Raw genomic sequence first — 20,412 nt, forward strand, 5'->3', positions numbered from 1 at the left:
TGATTTATAATACACACACATTGCAATATGAAATATTATATAAATATGAGGACAGTTATCACTTACTGTGACATCTATCTGTCCGGTCCATTCAGCATTGATACCACTTCTGTAAGGCTGACCGTCCATGATGAAGTATTTCTGACACATGTATTCAACGGTTTCATTGTGGTTGTACTGAATTTTCATGGTCTATTTGAGGTCTCCATCTTTAAGAGGGGGTGGACTCTGAAAGAATGTAGGCAATGATGGTGAAAGTTTAGACAAGACAATAATAACCAAAATGCTGAACAATTTAAAAAATAAAGTGTGCAGGGACAAGGAGCACAGATAATAAGAAATGTCTTTTCAGGTGGGTGTGAAAGGATTTGGAAGTGGGAGCCTTTGTTATAATCTGAAAGAGGCTGGTCGACTATCCAGGTGCTAAGACAGCGCAGGTGCAGTCTGGAATTCATTGTGGATTTGCCTCTGCAAATGAGAGTTGCTGACAATAAGAAAAGTATAGAAAATCAAGACAGAGCCTTATCCTTTAAAAGGTTGAAGCTGTATGAAGGTGCAAGTCCAACAAAAGGGTGAGGTTTAAATTAATTTATAGGCTACACAGGGAGGTGGGCATGATTTCTCTTTTTTGGTGCCAGTGAGAAGTCAAGATGCAGCATTTTATATTGCAGCTGGGACAAGAAAGGCATGGACACTGTGTCCAGATTGTGGAGCAATGATTCCTGAGACACTTGTGAATTGCTTTTCTTTTCAAAGCTGGTATAAGAATAAATAATGTGCCCACAACTTAATGATTGTCAAGATTGTTTAGGGCCAAGGGTAAAGTAGTGTAATTAGTCCACATTATCATGCAATCATGTGTTTTTTGTTTCTTTCACAATGATACTTGTTTTCCAATTTTGGTGGACAAGGTCAGCTGTAAAGGGCTGTCCACACCAAGAGCTACAACCATAACAATAACTATAATAAAAACAATGTGAGCCACACTTATGAACGGTAAAGTTCTGTTAACAGTGGTGCCAATTATGCACTGGGCGCTACAACTGTGTCGACGGCTTAGGAAAATGGATGACTTATTACTGCTGTATGTTGCACAGAGAAAGAAACAGTAGCAGATGTGTTGTTGAGGAGTATTTCGGGACACTAGTTGCTGTGATGTTCCAGTATTTACAGAATATTAACAAAATGCACTGACTCACGGGAGCAGATGCTGCAACCAGCTTTTATTGCGCTGTGGCAGGGACACATGTTGTGAGCACAGGTTTAAAGCCTAAGATTTGAGTCATGTTTTACATAAAAACGGACACCAAAGTTCCAGCATCATTGTATAATAAAGAGAGAGAAATCTATCTATAGAAATGACCTCTGGGTGTCATTTTGCTCCAATTTACAGCACATCAGTCTGCGGTGAGAAATGAGCAAAACCACATTTAAATAAAAGTAATCAGTCAGTTTCCAGAATTAAGAGCTATGCAGGTTTTGAAGTTTTACTATAAATGGTAGGCTAGATCGAGATTTTACTGTGCCATATGTTGTAGAGGGTGTATTTTGATTAGATGTCAGAGTTTCTATTGTTAACCAAATCATCTTTAAAATGATCTGCGTTGTCGTGGTTTGGACTCCGCCATCCATTTGAGTTAAAACGATTTCTAAAATATTATATTTATAGTTATCATTATAGTCGTGGATGACCCTTTATTGGCTGTTGCTTAGCTGAAATCCATAAGCCATCAAGTTTGACCACAGACTGTATTAAGTCCTCCTGTTTGGGGATCAGAAAATGTATTTAATAGCTGACAACAGGAGGCAGCAAAGATGACTGATGAGCAAATTGTACTATGACTAAAACATTACCCAATTATCCAATTACCTTACCATTCTGTGACACCAAAACGTCCACGTTCAGCCACAGACAAAAAGGAAAAGAGGTAGAGAGAATCTCATAGTGATGGTCCAGGTCCTAGATGCACTGCAATCAGGAGTATCAGTGGCTAAATGGATGTCTGTCCTCTTGTCTTCATGCAGATAAGAGTTTTGGGGGTTAGTCTTTTGGGTAAATTCACAAATTTATAAACTGCCACAGGAGCATGGGCAAACTTTCCCAAAGCCATCCTCCACTAAATTAAAAAATTCTCTGAAATGCATTTTTCTGAGGGGTTTTCACAAATGCCAACACTCCACATGGTCTCATGCACAAAGGCAATCTTTCAAACAAACTTTTAACTTTAAACATGTAGGAACTGTCTGATACTTGCTAATTTTTGTTAGTTTTAGTTTCTTTGTTTGTTTTTCTCGTTCTAAAAACATTCATTATTTACTCATTTTTATTTTAGATTGGTATATTTACCTTGCTCTGTTATACTATCATTATTTAGTCGAACAAGATAAAATTCACAAAAAAGATCTACTGTTGAATGACAACTGGTATAAGTCCACCTGCTAAAGAGCATGTGATATGAAAGAAAGCTCCAGTGCAGCTACTATGTTTATAGTAGCTATGTGTCTATTTTATGTGTATGTGTAGCTAAGTATGTATAGCTCTCAGTTTCACAGAACAATGTAGATTAACAGCTTTAATTGAGTCAGTTTTCATTTTGACCTTGTGCCCATCTAGTGCAGTGTCATTGTGTTAAATGCAATAAGATAGTGTAAGGTAGCTGGAACTTGCTTTACTCATTGCCGCATGGAGCTGGTGAAAGACAAGCCTAGGATCACCATTGTTAAAATAGGGTTCATCCTGTGGGGACCATGAGTGTCTTTAAAAAATTCCATGGCAACCCGAAGTAGTGGACCAATTGCTAGATAGACCAATGCATGTCTATTGAAAGTTTATGAATGTAACTAAACACCAAATAAACCATATACTGCAATGTTGGTTAAATTGTGAATTTAAATAATTCCATCATGCAAACCAGTAATTATCTCTCAGGTGTCACAAGTCTGATCTATTTAGCTTGTGCTTTAAATCTGTACAATTTAGCTCACATAATGTTGTACATACAGAAGCAGAAAACAATCTGAGCACACATGAATGTTTTATTGAAAATTCCCACAGTTGACAACACTGAGGCAGATGAGAAAGATTATCAGTACAGTCCATTTCTTCCAGTTAACAAAAATTCATTCGCAAGTAGGCAGCAGAACCACACCACTATTACACCTCTGACGCATTGCCATGTTACCAACAGGTACTCCATGGGCACACTCAAACTGCATAATTTCATCATGAAGAAAGAATTTCTTGTCACTCAATTTTAAAGTAACGTTATGTTGTCTAGTGTCGTCTTCATTCAAAGTACAGGGCTCTGCAAGAGACAATGGACAAATAGCATTTTATTAATGGCAGGAATTACTGTAAGGCACATTGTAAAAACAACCATTAAAGGTGCAGTGTGTAGAATTTAGTGACATCTAGTGGAATGGACTTGGCAGAAATGGAAAATGATTTTCATAAATATGGTTGTATTAATGTATAATTACCTGAAAATAAGAATCATTGTGTTTTTGGGTCAAATTCTGCAAAACTCTAATGTAGACTATCACAGTTATGCAGATGACACGCAGATATATACCTAGCACTGTCCCCGGATGACTTCAGTCCAATACAGTCACTGTGTCACTGTTTAGAGCAAGTAACAAATTGGATGAACCAAAATTTCCTTCAATTAAATCAGGACAAAACTGAGGTAATTGTTGAGAGGATTGCTGTCAGTAAACATCTCGAGTCACTCTCTCTAAAAACTAGCGACCAAGTCTGAAACCTTGGCATGCTGATAGACTCAGATCTGACCTTCAGCAGTCATATCAAATCAATCACCAAAACAGCCTTCTATCAGCTTAAGAACATATCCAGAGTGAAGGGTTTTATGTCTCAAACAGACCACGAGAAGTTGATTCATGCTTTCATCTCCAGTAGACTCGACTACTGTAACGGTCTTCTGACTGGACTCCCACAAAAAAGCATTAAACAACTGCAGCTCATGCAGAACGCTGCAGCTCGAGTTTTGACCAGAATAAAGAGATCAGAGCACATTACTCCAGTTCTAAAGTCTTTACACTGGCTCCCAGTCAGCTATAAAATAGATTTTAAAGTTCTGCTACTGGTCTACAAATCACTGAATGGTTTAGGTCCAGAATACATGAATGACGTTGATGTTAGGGCTCTGAGATCTACTGACTCAGGTCAGATAATGGAGCCCAGAGTTCAGACTAAACATGGTGAAGCAGCTTTTAGCTGTTATGCTGCATACAACTGGAACAAACTACCAGCAGAACTGAAATCAGCCCCAACTGTGAATATTTTAAAATCCAGGTTAAAAACACGTCTCTTCTCCTGTGCTTATGATTGAGCTCTTTCAAAGCACTTTATGTATGTGTTTACTATTATTGTGTTTTACTCTTATTTCTCAAATCCCATGTTTTTATGTTTGTTTTTTTTTATTTCCAACTTTTTCTGTTAAATGTTCGTTTTATGTAAAGCACATTGAACACTGGCTCTAGAGAGGGCCTTTTGCTTTTTTGTGGGGCGGGTGAGGGTAGGGGTATTCATTTAGTTGCAATATGCAATCTCACCACTAGGTGCCACTAAATCTTACATACCGGATCTTTAACCAATCCGTACCTTTGAAGCTTGGTGATGTAGTGACTACTAACAGGACTAGTTGGTGAACAACCGCAGCTGGCGAGCCAGCTGGTAATGGGATTGTCTCATCCACTGTGTGGGAGACTGTCCTGGGCTATCCAATAAAAAAGTGTCTGTGTCTGCTCTTTAACAGAGATGGGGCAGTTAACCAAATGCACACTTTCCAAAGCAGTGGTCTCCAACCCTGCTCCTGGAGAGCTACTGCCCTGCATGTTTTAGGTATCTCCTCACTCTAACTCGTTATCAAGCAGCTGAGGCTCGTCAAAGGGCTTGATAACGAGTTGATTATTAGAATCAGGTGTGTTAGAGTGAGGAGATACCTAAAACATGCAGGGCAGTAGCTCTCCAGGAGCAGGGTTGGAGACCACTGTTCCAAAGCAACCAGGTACTCCATGTCCTTAAAGTCTCTTCTGAAACTGAAAAGTACTGTTGGAAAACATTTAGCATGACGAACACATTTCACCATTGTGTTGCCTGGGCTCCACAATGGGCCCTTGAGGCTACAGTGCAGAAAACAGTCATTGGCTGTTTTTGGCCACAAGGGGAAAAGTTGAACCAATTTCAAACAGGGTGCCCACTGGGGGCAAATCCACCCGGTGGAGGACTAACTGGTTGGTTAGGCAAATGTGTGTCTAGTTAACTGCCCCATCTCTGTTAAAGAGCAGTACACAGCTGCTCCCCAGAGCTTTTCTATGGGATAGCCAGTCTCCCATGAAGTAGATTTGAGAGTCCCAAATGGAACTAGCTAGCTGGCCTCCATTCCTCAGTTACAATAACTCTCTAAGCCTCTTTTTATTTCTTCCGTACTGGGCTGTTTACTTTCCCCCTGACATTGTTTTCAGTATTGTAGAGTTACAGAGGTCAAATAAACCTCTACAGTGCCTTGTTGCTTAGCTTGGTTGCTAATGTAATAACTTCACACAGTTTATTCTAGAATCATATATTTGTACCATTGACTCTTGTCTCATAACTGTCTGCAAACCATTGTAACTTACCAAGGCATCTTATCTGTCCGGTCCATTCACCATTGATGCAGATTCTGTTAGGTTCACCTTCCATGGTGTGGTACAACTGACACATGTATTCAACCATTTCATTATGGTTGTACTGACTTTTCAAAGTGTACTTGACGTCTCCATGATCAAGGACTGGTGGTGGCTCGCAACCCAAACGCTCTAAAAATGTATGGATACAGAAAAGGTAAAAGTTTAGGTATTATACTTTGAGCCATTTGTGAATGACTCATATATACTGGCACATCTTTTGGATGAGGGTTGGCCAGAATTCTTGAATCACACAATATTGTGGCCAGGTTGACATAATCTGTGACATGTATCCTTAAATACTTTAGTGTTAAAAGGTAATTTGCTGAATTAAAATTTTTAAATGTATTCTTCAAAACAAAATCTTTCAAAACAAATCACAATACAGATGCTAAAGATTTTTTTCTCAATGTATTATTTCTCTTACAGCTGAAATATCCTTACAATGTAACTTAATATAATTAGGAAATACATCAAATCTAGGCTAAATGCTCTTGATGCTGTCTTGAAAGCTCTTTTTTGTTCTAATGTTCTAAAATATAACACATTTCTTAATACCAGTAAGTTACTTTTATCCTTATTGACAAACATTATATATCAATACATTATATCATGTTATCTTGACAACCATCGGAAGTATTGCCATACAATTTGATACACATAGTCTAGGCATAGCCCAGTCAAAACTGTATATCTTCATGCAAGAGTATGGATTTGGTTTCAGAAGTGCATGTGTCAGTATGCGTGAGACTCCTGGAACTTCTAGGAGAGTTGCAATGTCTGAATACTTGAAAATGTATAGTTAATAATGCATAATTTGCACCTTATCATAAATAGCACTTTGTTTTCATTGATTTATACTCAATTTCAGGAGAATATTAGAGAATGTGATCTTAATATCAGAGGCACAACCAGGGCAAAACACTTTATTTTGGCAGTCGGACTTTCACACGTCAAAAAGAGGAAGAGAGCAGGATTTTGAAAGTGCACATCTTGACAATAGAGATGGGACATGAAGCAAACATTGTTAAACAATACACATAATTTATTTTATTACACCAGCTGCAAACTTAGAATGAAATTTTGATTTTACATCACTGTAGATTTCGCTGTAGTATGAGATATTTATAATTTTAAGTGTCTGAATTAAACCACACACAAACTCCAATCACACTATAATTTTCCTTTAAACTGTACTTGTTAAAGATGTATGTTCTTACCTTCACACTTCTGAACTCCAGTCCAAAAACCTTGCTCACAGGTAATAGTAAATCTTCTGTTACTGTCATCTCTGCATGCATATTGGACTCTGCCACCGTGGTTGTAGCTTTGCTTTTCATTGTGGATCAGGTCTGCATTGCTGATGTCAAGCTTTTCACACTGTTTACCTGAAACAAATCATGTTAAATTATGAAGTAATACCAGACGGGGAGTTCCGGTCCTCTGAAATGATGCCAACGCCGAAGTAACTTAAAACTGCATTCTTTCAAAAGGCCACCAGGGGGCGACCGTTTTGGTGTTAAATTACATAGAAATAGATGAGGTTTTCCCATTCTCCTACAGTATTTTAGTAAGAAATATGTACAAGATTTCCCTCAGGTCTTTATAAACTCAGATACTTTAAATCAGTTGTTCTCATACTCCAGAATGAGTATATAAATATGTAAACATCTAACAAAAATTCTCAAAATATAAACATGCTGTATATTGCCTGATTAAACGTGCATAAACATTTAAATTCAATCTTTCTCTGGTCCCAGATTCAGCTCTTTTATTACATTTTCTGTGTGCATGAAGATAATAGTTTACAAAAGGGATAGAAAAACAACATTTGACTTTTTAGTTGTATTGTATGTTCTTACTTGTACAATGTTCATTCCCGATCCAACCTGCTTCCCCACAAGTTAGAGTGAAACGTCCTTCATAACCATTCTTGCAGACATAGTCAACCTGCTCATTGTACTTGTATTCAGACTTGTATTCTGAGGTACGTGTGTCAATGTCTGCATGCCGGAAAGGTTCAACACGGCATTTTATCTCTGAAAAACAAACAAAAAAACAACTGACTGAGGTGCTGCATTTCACATCCTAGTTTGAACATTGGATTCAAATAATTGAGTTAAGTGTAATTTTAATAAAGATATGGAATCATATTATGTAAAAAGTGCAACATGTAGCATGAAAACAAAACAGTCCAGTAAAGAACCCAAACTTAATATCAGTGAGGACTGGGGAACATGTTTCTTTATTACCATGAACATGAGCAGTAAGTCAGTCCCTCATACATGCACACACTGCTGCTGTAAATATTCACCAGCGCACCAAATGGCCAAAAATAATCCCCAAAAAATGAACTATTACAGTTACTGTTTGAATTTTGTCACACCTCGCTCTGTTAGTTAAGTTACTTTTTGATTCTCCTAGTGTCTTGTCTTATGTTTCCTGTTTTATTTTGAAACTCACCTCCTGTCTTGTTTCAGGTCCTTCACTTCCTGCCCTCATGTGTTTCCCACTGTGTGTTTACCTGCCCCGCCCTAATGTGTTGCACCTGTGTCTCATTGTCTCCCCTCAGTGTAGAGTATTTAGACTGTTTGTTTGCTGCAAAAAAAAACTCTACTTTGAATATTATATTATATAATATGATATTGTGTCTCATATGGGTTTAAAAAAATAATGTATCTTTTTTAAACATCCTTTAAAAGACATCTCCTTCCTCTCCCTCAAAAAAATCCAGAATATATGAATAAAAATTTTTAAAAAAGGAATCTCTGCTCAGCTGTGTAGGATGAAGGTGCAATCAAAAAATGAAAAAAGCTCCTGCACACTCTCACTCACTGCTGTTATGATATAATATGTGTGATATATTTAAAATATATATTTGTTGTGCTGTCCTCAGACTGCAGAAGGGATTTCATCAACTGAAGAAGAAGGCTTTCATAAAGCCTGAAAACAGATGTCAGATGCTCAGCAGGAGTTTTTGTGGTTACTCTTAGTTGTTTGGCATTGACTGAGGAATGTTTAGCCAAGATGGTAAATGTATGCATGTACAAATGGAAATAAATGGATAGAAAAATCATTTGAAAACACTTTGTCATTTAAACTGTTTTGTGTTTTGTAATTCCTCACCTGTACATCCATCAGACCAACCCTTGTTCCAACCATTTTCTCCACAGGTACGAGTAAAACTTCCTTCATAACCATCCTTGCAGACATAACGGACATGTTCATTTAATTTGTATTTCTGCTTGTTACCGCCGTCAATATCTGTATTCGGGACATCTTCCCGGTCACATGTTATTTCTAAAACAAACAAAACAAGATGCAGTTATTCAGTGTTTCACATACTGAGTGTTGTTAATGATAGCGGTATGCGAAACTGCTTCTATATTACATGAGGCCTCTTAGAAAAGAGATTTTAATGATTTCAATAATTAAAAAAAGAATATATGGAGGATAAATTAAAATACAAATTCAACATATATAAATGCAAAAATAACTGTTGGAGGATTGGACTGTATGAACTTACAGGCAAATACATCAAGAGACAGACAGTGGTTGTGATGTGCCCACTACTTTATGGTTATTTTCTACATTTGTACATACAGTTCATTGAAACAAATTGCTGAACAGGTTGGGTTTAATTTATTTCATTTACTCATAATTTAGCTGTTTCCTTGTAGTTGAAAAGTCTACTACACTACTACTTTGTTTTAAAGTCAAGAAGAATAACTGTTTCTGACCGTATTAATGAATACTTTTAAAGGAAAAGGCTGGTGATTTTCTAATCTAATAAGCAGAGCCAAACTAACAGGAAGCTCCCCCTTAGTATTGTGTGTGTGTCTAAAGCCTCAGATACTGCTGGAACACAAACAGGAAGTCACAAAAAGGATGTTTTAATTCATGATTTAGTTCCTAAGTTTAGTGAATTTCTTCTCATTTTAGTCTTGGGTGAAAAAACATTTGACAAAATTCAGTACTAAACTAGGAAATGACTATTTACCAGTTTCTCCTGATTTTTCAGAGCTACTTCCCAACTTTCACAAATATGAACTGAAAATTTAAAAGAATGTAATTAACACAAGATTAACTTCACAATACCTTGACAAGCTGGATCTGGTTTCCACCCATCTCTGGTGCATGTGACGGATCTATCACCATCTGCACTCTTGTAGCCTCGCCTACAGTTAAATCTCCTAGTGTCACCCAATGTCGGTGTCGACCACCGCCAACTGCTATCCCAGTACTCCATATTTGGCTGTCGCCGACCGGGGCATGTAACCTCTAGAATAATAGAAATAATTGTGTGTATCAATTGATCAAGTTCAGATAAATCATCATCATCATCGTCATCGTCATCGTCATCATCATCATCATCATCATCATCATCATCATCATCATCATCATCATCATCATCATCATCATCATCATGTGTTTTTAAATACAGAGGAGAATGATTATCTGTCTCTGGTAACGACATGTATGCAGTTTTATACCTTGGCATATCGGTCTGAAGGTCCACTCTCCATCGTCTTGGCAAGTGGGCGTAGCTGAGACTTCTTGAGTTGTAGAAACCCAGTGCTTCTCATCACACATGACTCTTACAGTTTCCCCAGGCGAGAACAAATTTTTGTAAGGAGGGTCAAACGTGGTTCCTTCTAGACGGTCCACTTTACATTTTATTGCTGCATTTGTTGGGAAATTGAACATATTGCTTGTTAGTTTGTTGCAACAAGACAGAGTACAACACATCCATCTATCCAACACTAATTTCCACTAGTCGGTAAAACCAATAAACAGGATTACTCAATTCATACTTAATATTGTTAATCATATACATGTTCATCCACCCATCTCATTGCCACCACTTCCAGTTAACTAAGCCCTTCAATGGCAAGTGGGCAGAAGAACTGCACCATCAATACACCTCATTCTCAGTGTGCCAATATGTCTTCTTCGGTTTGTACACCTGAACTTGATTTCATCATTATGAACTATACAGCTTATAATCATTTGTAAATGTTAATGCAATATTATGTTTGCCTAGGACATTTTCACTCCCAGTGCATGGTTCTGTATTGGACAAATTATGTTCCATTAATATCACGTGACTACAAAGTTTGGTTCATGTTGCCAGTCTTGCACATATCTACATATCTAATCTTTAAATGCTGGATCATCATATCCATCAGCCCCATCATAAATGTAATCAGAAAGATATTCTGTTAAATAAAAGTACTAATTAGTAATAATAATAATAATAGATAGTAATACAGAAAACACTCAGAAAACATCTTCAAAAAGCTGGTGGTGGTGGGCGGACTGCAAATGTATGCTGATGACACTGGTGTATACACAAATGCAAAAACAGCTGAGTCAGCAGCTTCTAAGCTAACAGTTGTGAAAAGATCATACAGTGGCTTGATCAATCATCCCTCAGTCGGAATATTAGTAAGACAGAATGGCATCTTCATTCTTTTAAACCTGGATTACAAAGTTTAGACCAACCCAGTCTCACGGCAGGTGGTGAGATAGTCAAGAAATAGTTCATATTCTGACCCTTCACAGCATGGGGCGGGTCATTTTTGACTTAAATATTACTTTATATTAAATATTTTTTTTAACACTACATTATATAACAATTACAATACATTAAGAATAGTAAGTTTGAATGTAATGTAAACTCATTCAAACCCTAAGTTGAGCCACTTGAGCAGAATTGATTCTAATACAGCATTACATGTTGTATGTTATGTATACTGCCGTTTATCTCTCTTTCAAGCAATAAAAAATGGTAACTTACGTATACATTTTCCACCAAGAGATAGCCATCCTCCTCGAACACAGATCAGTCTGAAAAAGCCACTAAAGCCAACATTGCAGCCCACTCTCACTTGTTTTCCCTCAGCGTAGCTCGACTGCATATTAGTTGTGTCAAAATTTGAATCATACAGGTCACTTTTTATAAACTCTTCAAGTGTACATTCTGTGAGACAAAAGTAAACAAAGACAAATCTAAATCATTTTATATGGTAATCACAACAACAACATGTCAAACTCAAACGAAAATGGTCTGATAAAACAATGCAAAAATACTCAAACTGACATATGAATGTATTTTCTTTATGAGGTTGGTCTTACCTTGACTTGTCACAAAGGTCACCGTATGCATCCACAAAAATAGGACACAGATTTGGGTTATTACGTGCATTTTATCTTCATTACCAACAACTGCCAAACAGAACTAGTAACTGGACACTGAAACACTATTATACAGTCAAAGAGCTGTGGATTTCACAGGTCAAAAAAAGGGGATTGCTCAATGATTTACACAATTCTGTCCCCACCTCCAAATACAATCTCAGAGGCTCACAGAAAAAAAAGGAAGTGACCACACACACAGCACCTTATATGAAACTGTGTCTCCTTCACAAAATCTTGAAATCGCTATACTGTATGGCTAAGATTTAAATTACAGGATGAGCTAATTGAATTATGGAAACAATTTAGCAAAATAACATAATCACTCAAGTGGGATGTTTTTGGCAATTTGTGATCCAATGGTTCCTTATGTTTTTCATTCAGTGACAAATCTATAGCATTTGTGTAAAGGCTGTAAAGGTTTATTTATTCATTTATTTTCCCTGGTAATCATTTGCAGCAATCAATAAAGCAAACAAAGTGAATTACATTTCAAGTCAGCTCTGGCTCTGCTCATCAAGAGTCAATATAAAATAAAGAATAAGCAAAGCAGGTGCTGGCTTAAAATTATAATAAATGTGTGACTGTTATTTAAGAAAAGGGGGAACCGGAGCTTAACTTCTTTTATGCATAAATGTCATTGTTTGGGCTAGACGCAGTTTAATTTGTGATTGATGGGCTTATAAGGATATGAAACAAATTATACAGATCTTTACATTGCAGGTTCATCCTTTTATTTGATTTTGAAATAAACTGCAGCTGATGAAGAGGAGTTACATGTTTTATAACATCAAGATGAATGATTCTGGTTATACAAATCAGCAAAATTTCAAACTGTACTTTGATAGAAAAAAAAAGTTATCACAGTGATTAATGGTTAAAATTTTGCAATTTAGAACACACACAATAAAAATCTGGACTCATTACAACAATGAGACCCTTAAAAGGAATATAAAACAAGGAGTACATGAACACACAGGAGTCTCTGAGTTTCATCTGCGGACAGCAGGTGATATGCATTGCCCCAGCTTAACACTCAGACAACTTACACCTCCCACTATCTGACTCCACCATTCATTCACCTGGATACTTTTGCTTAAAGACCTGAGATCTCGTCGTCATCATCCTCCAAGGAGAGGTCATCCAGCTCAAGACGCTGTAACTACTCCTCAAAGCTGTGAAAATCATAATATCTCAGTGTTACATTATTGTTAACATTTGCGTCAACAGTTGTAGACACCTGGGATGTTGTACACACCTGAATGACATATTTAGTGGTATTCTTCACCATCAGCTAAATCAGCGAACTCATACAGGCACTGAGGAGGAGAACAATGACCAGCAGTGAGGAGGAGAACAATGACCAGCAGTGTAGTCAAAAGCTTGATCAGGCCGGACCCCCATTGCCCAAGAATACCTGAATAATACCTGAATTAAACCCATGCAATTCCTTTATACTGCAGGAGAGTGGAACCCCCTGAAGGTGGAGCTCGTCCAGGTCTCTCTTTACCCCTGCTGCATACACTGTTGGACTCTTGACAAAACCCTCTAGCAAAAGTCGCCCATGGTGTACTGCTTGCCTTAGAATGTGAATGCAAACAGATACTGGCTATCTGGATGCAATGTGAAGAGAAAAAATGAACATACATCAATCACTGTGCAGTGTGTAGAGTTGGCTACTAATGGGGTTAAAATTGAATTGGTGTCTGCCACAATTGGAGCTATTGGCATGGCAATATTATTAATTGCTTACAGATCTTACACAAACTGCCATTAATCCGAGCGATTTGGTTTTGGGATTGGAAAATTGGGTGTGTTGCATGGTTGGTAGTTTGAACCAGCATATTTTGATCCAGTAGAGATTGATTGACACTCTAAATTCATGTAATCGCTGTGTGAGGCAGACTGTGCTGTCTGATCATGTAGCCTTTGGCTTAAGTGATACAGCTCCTCTCAGCACATAACAATGAGTCAACATGCTTCTAAATTGTTTTGGTGATGTGTTGAAATTAATCTTTAACATCAAACCAATTCACACCATGTGTTAGATAGTTGGATTGGAATAGCGCACTTGGACCAACAAACAAACATTGCTCAGTCTCCAACCCCTCTTGTGTATTTAAAAACATATTGCCAATTTTTTATACTGCTCTGAAGGGTTAAATGCAGCTGTATAATGACAATGCAAGTGAGGCCTCATAGTAGACATCAATATTGTACATGCTGGGGAAGTTTTAGCAATTGCTAAAACAATAGCAAATGCTAGGTACTGTGTCACTAGTCTGATCTATTTAGCTTGTGCTTTAAATCTGAACACTTTAGCTCACATAATGTTGTATATATGGAAGCAGAAAATAATCTGAGTACACATTAATGTTTTATTGAAAATTCCCACAGTTGACAACACTGATGCAGATGAAACAGAAACTTCTGTCACTCTTTTTTCTGTCTATTTCTTCCAGTTAACAAAAACTCTTATTGGCAAGTAGGCAGCAGAACCACACCACCATTACACCTCTGACACATTGCCACGTTTCCGACAGATACTCCATTGGCACACTCAAACAGCATTATCTCATCATGAAGAAAGTATTTCTTGTCACTCAATTTTAAAGTAATGTTATGTTTTTTAGTGTCGTCTTCATTCAAAGTACAGGGCTCTGCAAGAGACAATGACAAATAGCATTTTATTACTGGCAAAAAAATCACTGTAAAGCACATTGTAAAAACAACCATTAAAGGTGCAGTGTGTAGAATTTAGTGACAACTAGTGGAATGGACTTGGAAACAAACAACTAATGGAGAATGATTTTCATAAATATGGTTTAATTAGTGTAAAATTACCTGAAAATAAGAATCAGTGTTTTCGTTACCTTAGAATGAACCCTTATATCTACCTAGGGACCTCATTCATAGAGGCCACCATATTGCGCCACCATGTTTCTACAGTAGCCCAGAACAGACAAACCAAACACTAGCTCTAGAGAAGGGTATTCATTTAGTTGCAATCTGCAATCTCACCAATAGGTGCCACTAAATCTTACATACTGGATCTTTAACCAATCCGTAACTTTGTGAAAGTTTGGATAAAGAAGCTTGGTGATGTAGTGACTATAACAGGACTAGTTGGTGAACAACCGCAACTGGCGAGCCAGCTGGTAATGGGAGTGTATCATCCACTGTGTGTGAGACTGTCCCAGGCTATCCAATAAAAAAGTGTCTGTGTCTGCTCTTTAACAGAGATGGGGCAGTGAACCCAATGCACACTTTCCAATGCAACCAGTTACTTCATGTCCTTAAAGTCTCTTCTCTTTTAAAACTGAAAAGTACTGTTGGACAACACTTAGCATGACGCACACATTTCACCATTGTGTTGCCTGGGCTCCACAATGGGCCCTCGAGGCTAGAGGACAGAAAACAGTCATTGGCTGTTTTTGGCCACAAGGGGAAAAGTTGAACCAATTTCACACTTGAAAACAGGGTGCCCACTGGGGGCAAATCCACCCGGTGGAGGACTAACTGGTTGGTTAGGCAATTGTGTGTCTAGTTAACTGCCCCATCTCTGTTAAAGAGCAGTACACAGCTGCTCCCCAGAGCTTTTCTATGGGATAGCCAGGGACTGTCTCCCATGAAGTAGATTTGAGACTCCCAAATGGAACTAGCTAGCTGGCCTCCATTCCTCAGTTTCAATAACTCTCCAAGCCCCTTTTTATTTCCTCCGTACTGGGCTGTTTACTTTCCCCCTGACATTGTTTTCAGTATTGTAGAGTTACAGAGGTCAAATTGCCTTGTTGCTTAGCTTGGTTGCTAATGTAATAACTTCACACAATTTATTCAAGAATCATATTTGTACCATTGACTCTTGTCTCATAACTGTCTGCAAACCATTGTAACTTACCAAGACATCTCATATGTCCGGTCCATTCACCATTAATGCAGGTTCTGTGAGGTTCACCTTCCATGGTGTGGTACAACTGACACATGTATTCAACCATTTCATTATGGTTGTACTGACTTTTCAAAGTGTACTTGACGTCTCCATGATCAAGGAATGGTGGTGGCTCGCAACCCAAACGCTCTAAAAATGTATGGATACAGAAAAGGTAAAAGTTTAGGTATTAGACTTTGAGCCATTTGTGAATGACTCATATATACTGGCAAATCTTTTGGATGAGGGTTGGCCAGAATTCTTGAATCACACAATATTGTGGCCAGGTTGATATAATCTGTGACATGTATCCTTAAATACTTAAAAATGTAATTTGCTGAATTTAAATTTTTAAATGTATTCTTCAAAACAAAATCTTTCAAAACAAATCACAATACAGATGCTAAAGATTTTTTTCTCAATGTATTATTTCTCTCACAGCTGAAATATCCTTACTATGTAACTTAATATAATTAGGAAATACATCAAATCTAGGCTAAATGCTCTTGATGCTGTCTTGAAAGCTCTTTTTTGTTCTAATGTTCTAAAATATAACACATTTCTTAATACCAGTAAGTTACTTTTATCCTTATTGACAAACATTATATATAAATACATTATATCATGTTATCTTGACAACCATTGGAAGTATTGCCATACAATTTGATACACATAGTCTAGGCATAGCCCAGTCAAAACTGTATATCTTCATGCAAGAGTATGGATTTGGTTTCAGAAGTGCGTGTGTCAGTATGCGTGAGACTCCTGGAACTTCTAGGAGAGTTGCAATGTCTGAATACTTGAAAATGTATAGTTAATAATGCATAATTTGCACCTTATCATAAAGAGCACTTTGTTTTCATCGATTTGTACTCAATTTCAGGAGAATATTAGAGAATGTGATCTTAATATCAGAGGCACAACTAGGGCAAAACACTTTATTTTGGCAGTTGGACTTTCACACGTCAAAAAGAGGAAGAGAGCAGGATTTTGAAGATGCACATTTTGATGATAGATATGGGACATGAAGCAAACATTGTTAAACAATACACATCCTTTATTTTATTAGGCCAGCTGCAAACTTAGAATGAAATTTTGATTTTACATCACTGTAGATTTCGCTGTAATATGAGATATTTATCTGTCTGAATTAAACCACACACATACGCCAGTCACACTATAATTTTCCTTTAAACTGTACTTGTTGAAGATGTATGTTCTTACCTTCACACTTCTGAACTCCAGTCCAAACACCTTGCTCACAGGTAATAGTAAATCTTCTGTTACTGTCATCTTTGCATGCATATTCGACTATTTCACCCTGGTTGTAGCTTTGCTTTTCATTGTGGATCAGGTCTGCATTGTTGATGTCAAGCTTTTCACACTGTTCACCTGAAACAAATCATGTTAAATTATGAAGTAATACACAGAAATAGATTCCCCTACAGTATTTTAGTAAGAAATATGTACAAGATTTCCCTCAGGTCTTTATAAACTCAGATACTTTAAATCAGTTGTTCTGATACTCCAGAATGAGTATATAATTATTTAAACATCTAACAAAAATTCTCAAAATATAAACATGCTGTATATTGCCTGATTAAACGTGTATAAACATGTAAATTCAATCTTTTTCTGGTCCCAGATTAAGCCCTTTTATTTATTTTTTTGTGTGCATGAAAATAATAGTTATCTATCTATATTCCCCAGACAGTTCCCTTGCTAAACTGTGGTGATATGAATACTTTTTGGTATTCCTGGGATAAAATACTGCCAATAAACCTATATGTGACGAGCAAGACTAAGATACTGACTTGATTGAGCTAACTCAGACTGCTGAAACCGTACAATGCATTTTTACACAGAAAGAGGACTGTGGATTTTGTGCCCCAACCTTTACAGTCTAGTTCCACTACTGAGAAATCCCCTCTTGACTCTATGGTTTGTGAGTATTGTATTCAGATAGACTTCATACAATCAGCACCTATGCTTTAAATCTGCTTTCACTTAGACTTCTCCTTACCTTCACATTGTACTGTTTCAATCCATTTGCCATCAATACATGTTGCAGTGCCTTCATCTTCTTCACCAGTGGTACAGCTATACTTTATGACACTCCCATTCATATGTTTGTCTTTGTTGTCGATGACCCTCCACTGTTTAGCTTCGGTGTTACAGTACACTAAAAACATATAAGAAATACATTGTTACCTGACGTTTGCATTTAGATTGTATAAAGTTATCGCAGTTTTGTTTTTAAAGGTATTATTTTACAAAAACATTCTTTCCACTTGATTTCCAATCACAATCTAGATGTTAAAGAGTTTTTCTCAAGGCGTTATTTCTCAGATAGCAGAAATATTCTTAGTGGACAACTTAATGTGATTAGATAAATATGTCAAATTCAGGCTAAATATGCTCCATGAATTGAAAGCTCAACTGGGAAAGAATACAGCTTTTTTGTGACATATTCATAAATGTAACACATTTCTTATTGCCAGATAGTTACTTGTATCCTTTTCTACACAGATAAAATCAGAATTATAAATGGAACTTATCCATGTCTGCTTTAAAATGGCACTGAATGCAAAACTGGAAAACTTAAATTCTCTCCTATACATTTATAATGCAATTCAGCATTTTTGTGAGTGACTTTTGCTTTTGGCGGTTTTGTGAAGTGCTTTGAAAGTACGTACGTGTACATGCAATGTCCTTCTTCTCCCACTGCCCATCTTCGCATGTAATCGTGTCGTCTCCCTCTATTGTATACTTGTTGCGGCACCGATAAGTTACGCTATTGCCAGACAAGTATTCCTTCTGATATGAAGTCGTAACAACTGTATTCTGTATTTTAGGTGGAGGCTTACAGAGGCTTTGGATAGCTACAAGAGATGAAGCATGAACAGTATTAGCATGCATCTCATACACTTTTTTAAATAAATAATGACATTTAATAAAATAAAACTGAAGATGACTCACGTTTACAGATTTCTCTGTGTAGTTTCCCATTGGTATCCCATTTCCCACCACGACAGGTTAAGCTGTCAATCTGAGCACGATATCCTTCCTTACAAGTAACTGTGATGATTTGGTGTCGTCCACGCACAGGTGTTACTTCCATATTAGGGATCAGAGGCACTTCACCACACCTATTAATGTCTAAATTGGATAAGATGATAAATCTTAGATATATTGTAGGGAACAACCATCTAATAAGTAAACCAAACTTCTGCTTTCAAAGGAGTAAACCGTGTAACACTGTGTAATAGAAGCAACTTTGCTTCATGTCAGTTATAACTATAGTAGCAAGACATTCAAAATGTATTACCAATGCATTGTTGCAGGTTAGACCACTTGCCATCATTACATGTGGCTTCACCCCACCAGCCTTTAGAGGAAAGCTTATAACCAGCATTGCAGCTGTAGTACAGTGTGCCATTCATTTCAACTGCAAATCCATGTGCAACATCAGGTTTGGAACATGCTAAGTTATCTATAAAAAAAACAGAGAAAGTTACATCCAAATAGCATCAATCAAAGAACAGTAACAATGTAATTTTAGTATGAATGCACCCTTGAGGGACACCAATGTGGTCTGTTTGTCAGTCCACAACTTTGGAACAGACTGATATATCTCATTGCCATGAGTTATAAAAGCATTTATGTTCCCCAGAAGACATATCTTGACAGCTATTTGGAAGGATTGCCTTGAAATCTGGTGCACATATTTTAGGCATAATAATTAATAATTAATCATTTTTACCTTATCATAAAGAGCACATTGTTTTCTTTGATTTATACTCAATTCCAGTAGAATATAAGCTAATGTGATCTATATATCCTGAGAGGCAAAACCAGGGCAAAATACTTTGTTTTTGGCAGTTAGACTTTCACATGACAAAAAGAGGAAGAGAGCAGGATTTTGAAAATGCACATATTGATGATAGAGATGGGGCATGAAGCAGAAATTTGTTACAATACACATCCTTTATTTTATTACACCAGCTGCAAACGTTGGTTTTACATGACTGTAGATTTCGCTGTAGTATGAGATATTTACGAGTTTAAATGTCTGAATTAAACCACACACAAACTCACACACTATAATTTTCCTTTAAACTGTACTTGTTGAAGATGTATGTTCTTACCTTCACACTTCTGAACTCCAGTCCAAACACCTTGCTCACAGGTAATAATAAATCTTCTGTTACTGTCATCTCTGCATGCATATTGGACTCTGTCACCCCGGTTGTAACTTTGCTTTTCATTTTGGATCAGGTCTGCATTGTTGATGTCAAGCTTTTCACACTGTTCCCCTGAAACAAATCATGTTAAATAATGAAGTAATACACATAAATAGATGAGGTTTTCCCCATTCCCCTACAGAATTTTAGTAAGAAATATGTACAAGATTTCCCTCAGGTCTTTATAAACTCAGATACTTTAAATCAGTTGTTTTCATACTCCAGAATGAGTATATAAATATGTAAACATCTAAGAAAAATTCTCAAAATATAAACATGCTGTATATTGCCTGATTAAACGTGCATAAACATGTAAATTCAATCTTTTTCTGGTCCCAGATTCAGCTCTTTTATTAC

General features: G+C 37.0%; 1 protein-coding gene across 1 annotated transcript in view; it reads right to left on the minus strand.

Annotated features, from left to right (window-relative positions):
* Positions 1 to 3,018: 3,018 nt before the first annotated feature.
* LOC133985172 (complement factor H-like) overlaps positions 3,019 to 20,412 on the minus strand; it is a 30,028-nt gene continuing 12,634 nt past the window's right edge. Inside the window, exons 5-13 of the mRNA XM_062424767.1 lie at positions 19,960 to 20,127; positions 19,140 to 19,304; positions 18,791 to 18,970; positions 18,508 to 18,693; positions 17,835 to 17,993; positions 17,036 to 17,203; positions 6,906 to 7,073; positions 5,638 to 5,817; positions 3,019 to 3,305 (exon numbers count right to left, since the gene is read on the minus strand). Of these exons, the coding sequence (XP_062280751.1) occupies positions 3,121 to 3,305; positions 5,638 to 5,817; positions 6,906 to 7,073; positions 17,036 to 17,203; positions 17,835 to 17,993; positions 18,508 to 18,693; positions 18,791 to 18,970; positions 19,140 to 19,304; positions 19,960 to 20,127 (1,559 nt within the window). The 3' untranslated portion in view covers positions 3,019 to 3,120. The remainder of the gene's footprint in view (positions 3,306 to 5,637; positions 5,818 to 6,905; positions 7,074 to 17,035; positions 17,204 to 17,834; positions 17,994 to 18,507; positions 18,694 to 18,790; positions 18,971 to 19,139; positions 19,305 to 19,959; positions 20,128 to 20,412) is intronic.

Source organism: Scomber scombrus, chromosome 8, assembly GCF_963691925.1.
Source record: "Scomber scombrus chromosome 8, fScoSco1.1, whole genome shotgun sequence".
Lineage (NCBI taxonomy): Eukaryota > Metazoa > Chordata > Actinopteri > Scombriformes > Scombridae > Scomber > Scomber scombrus.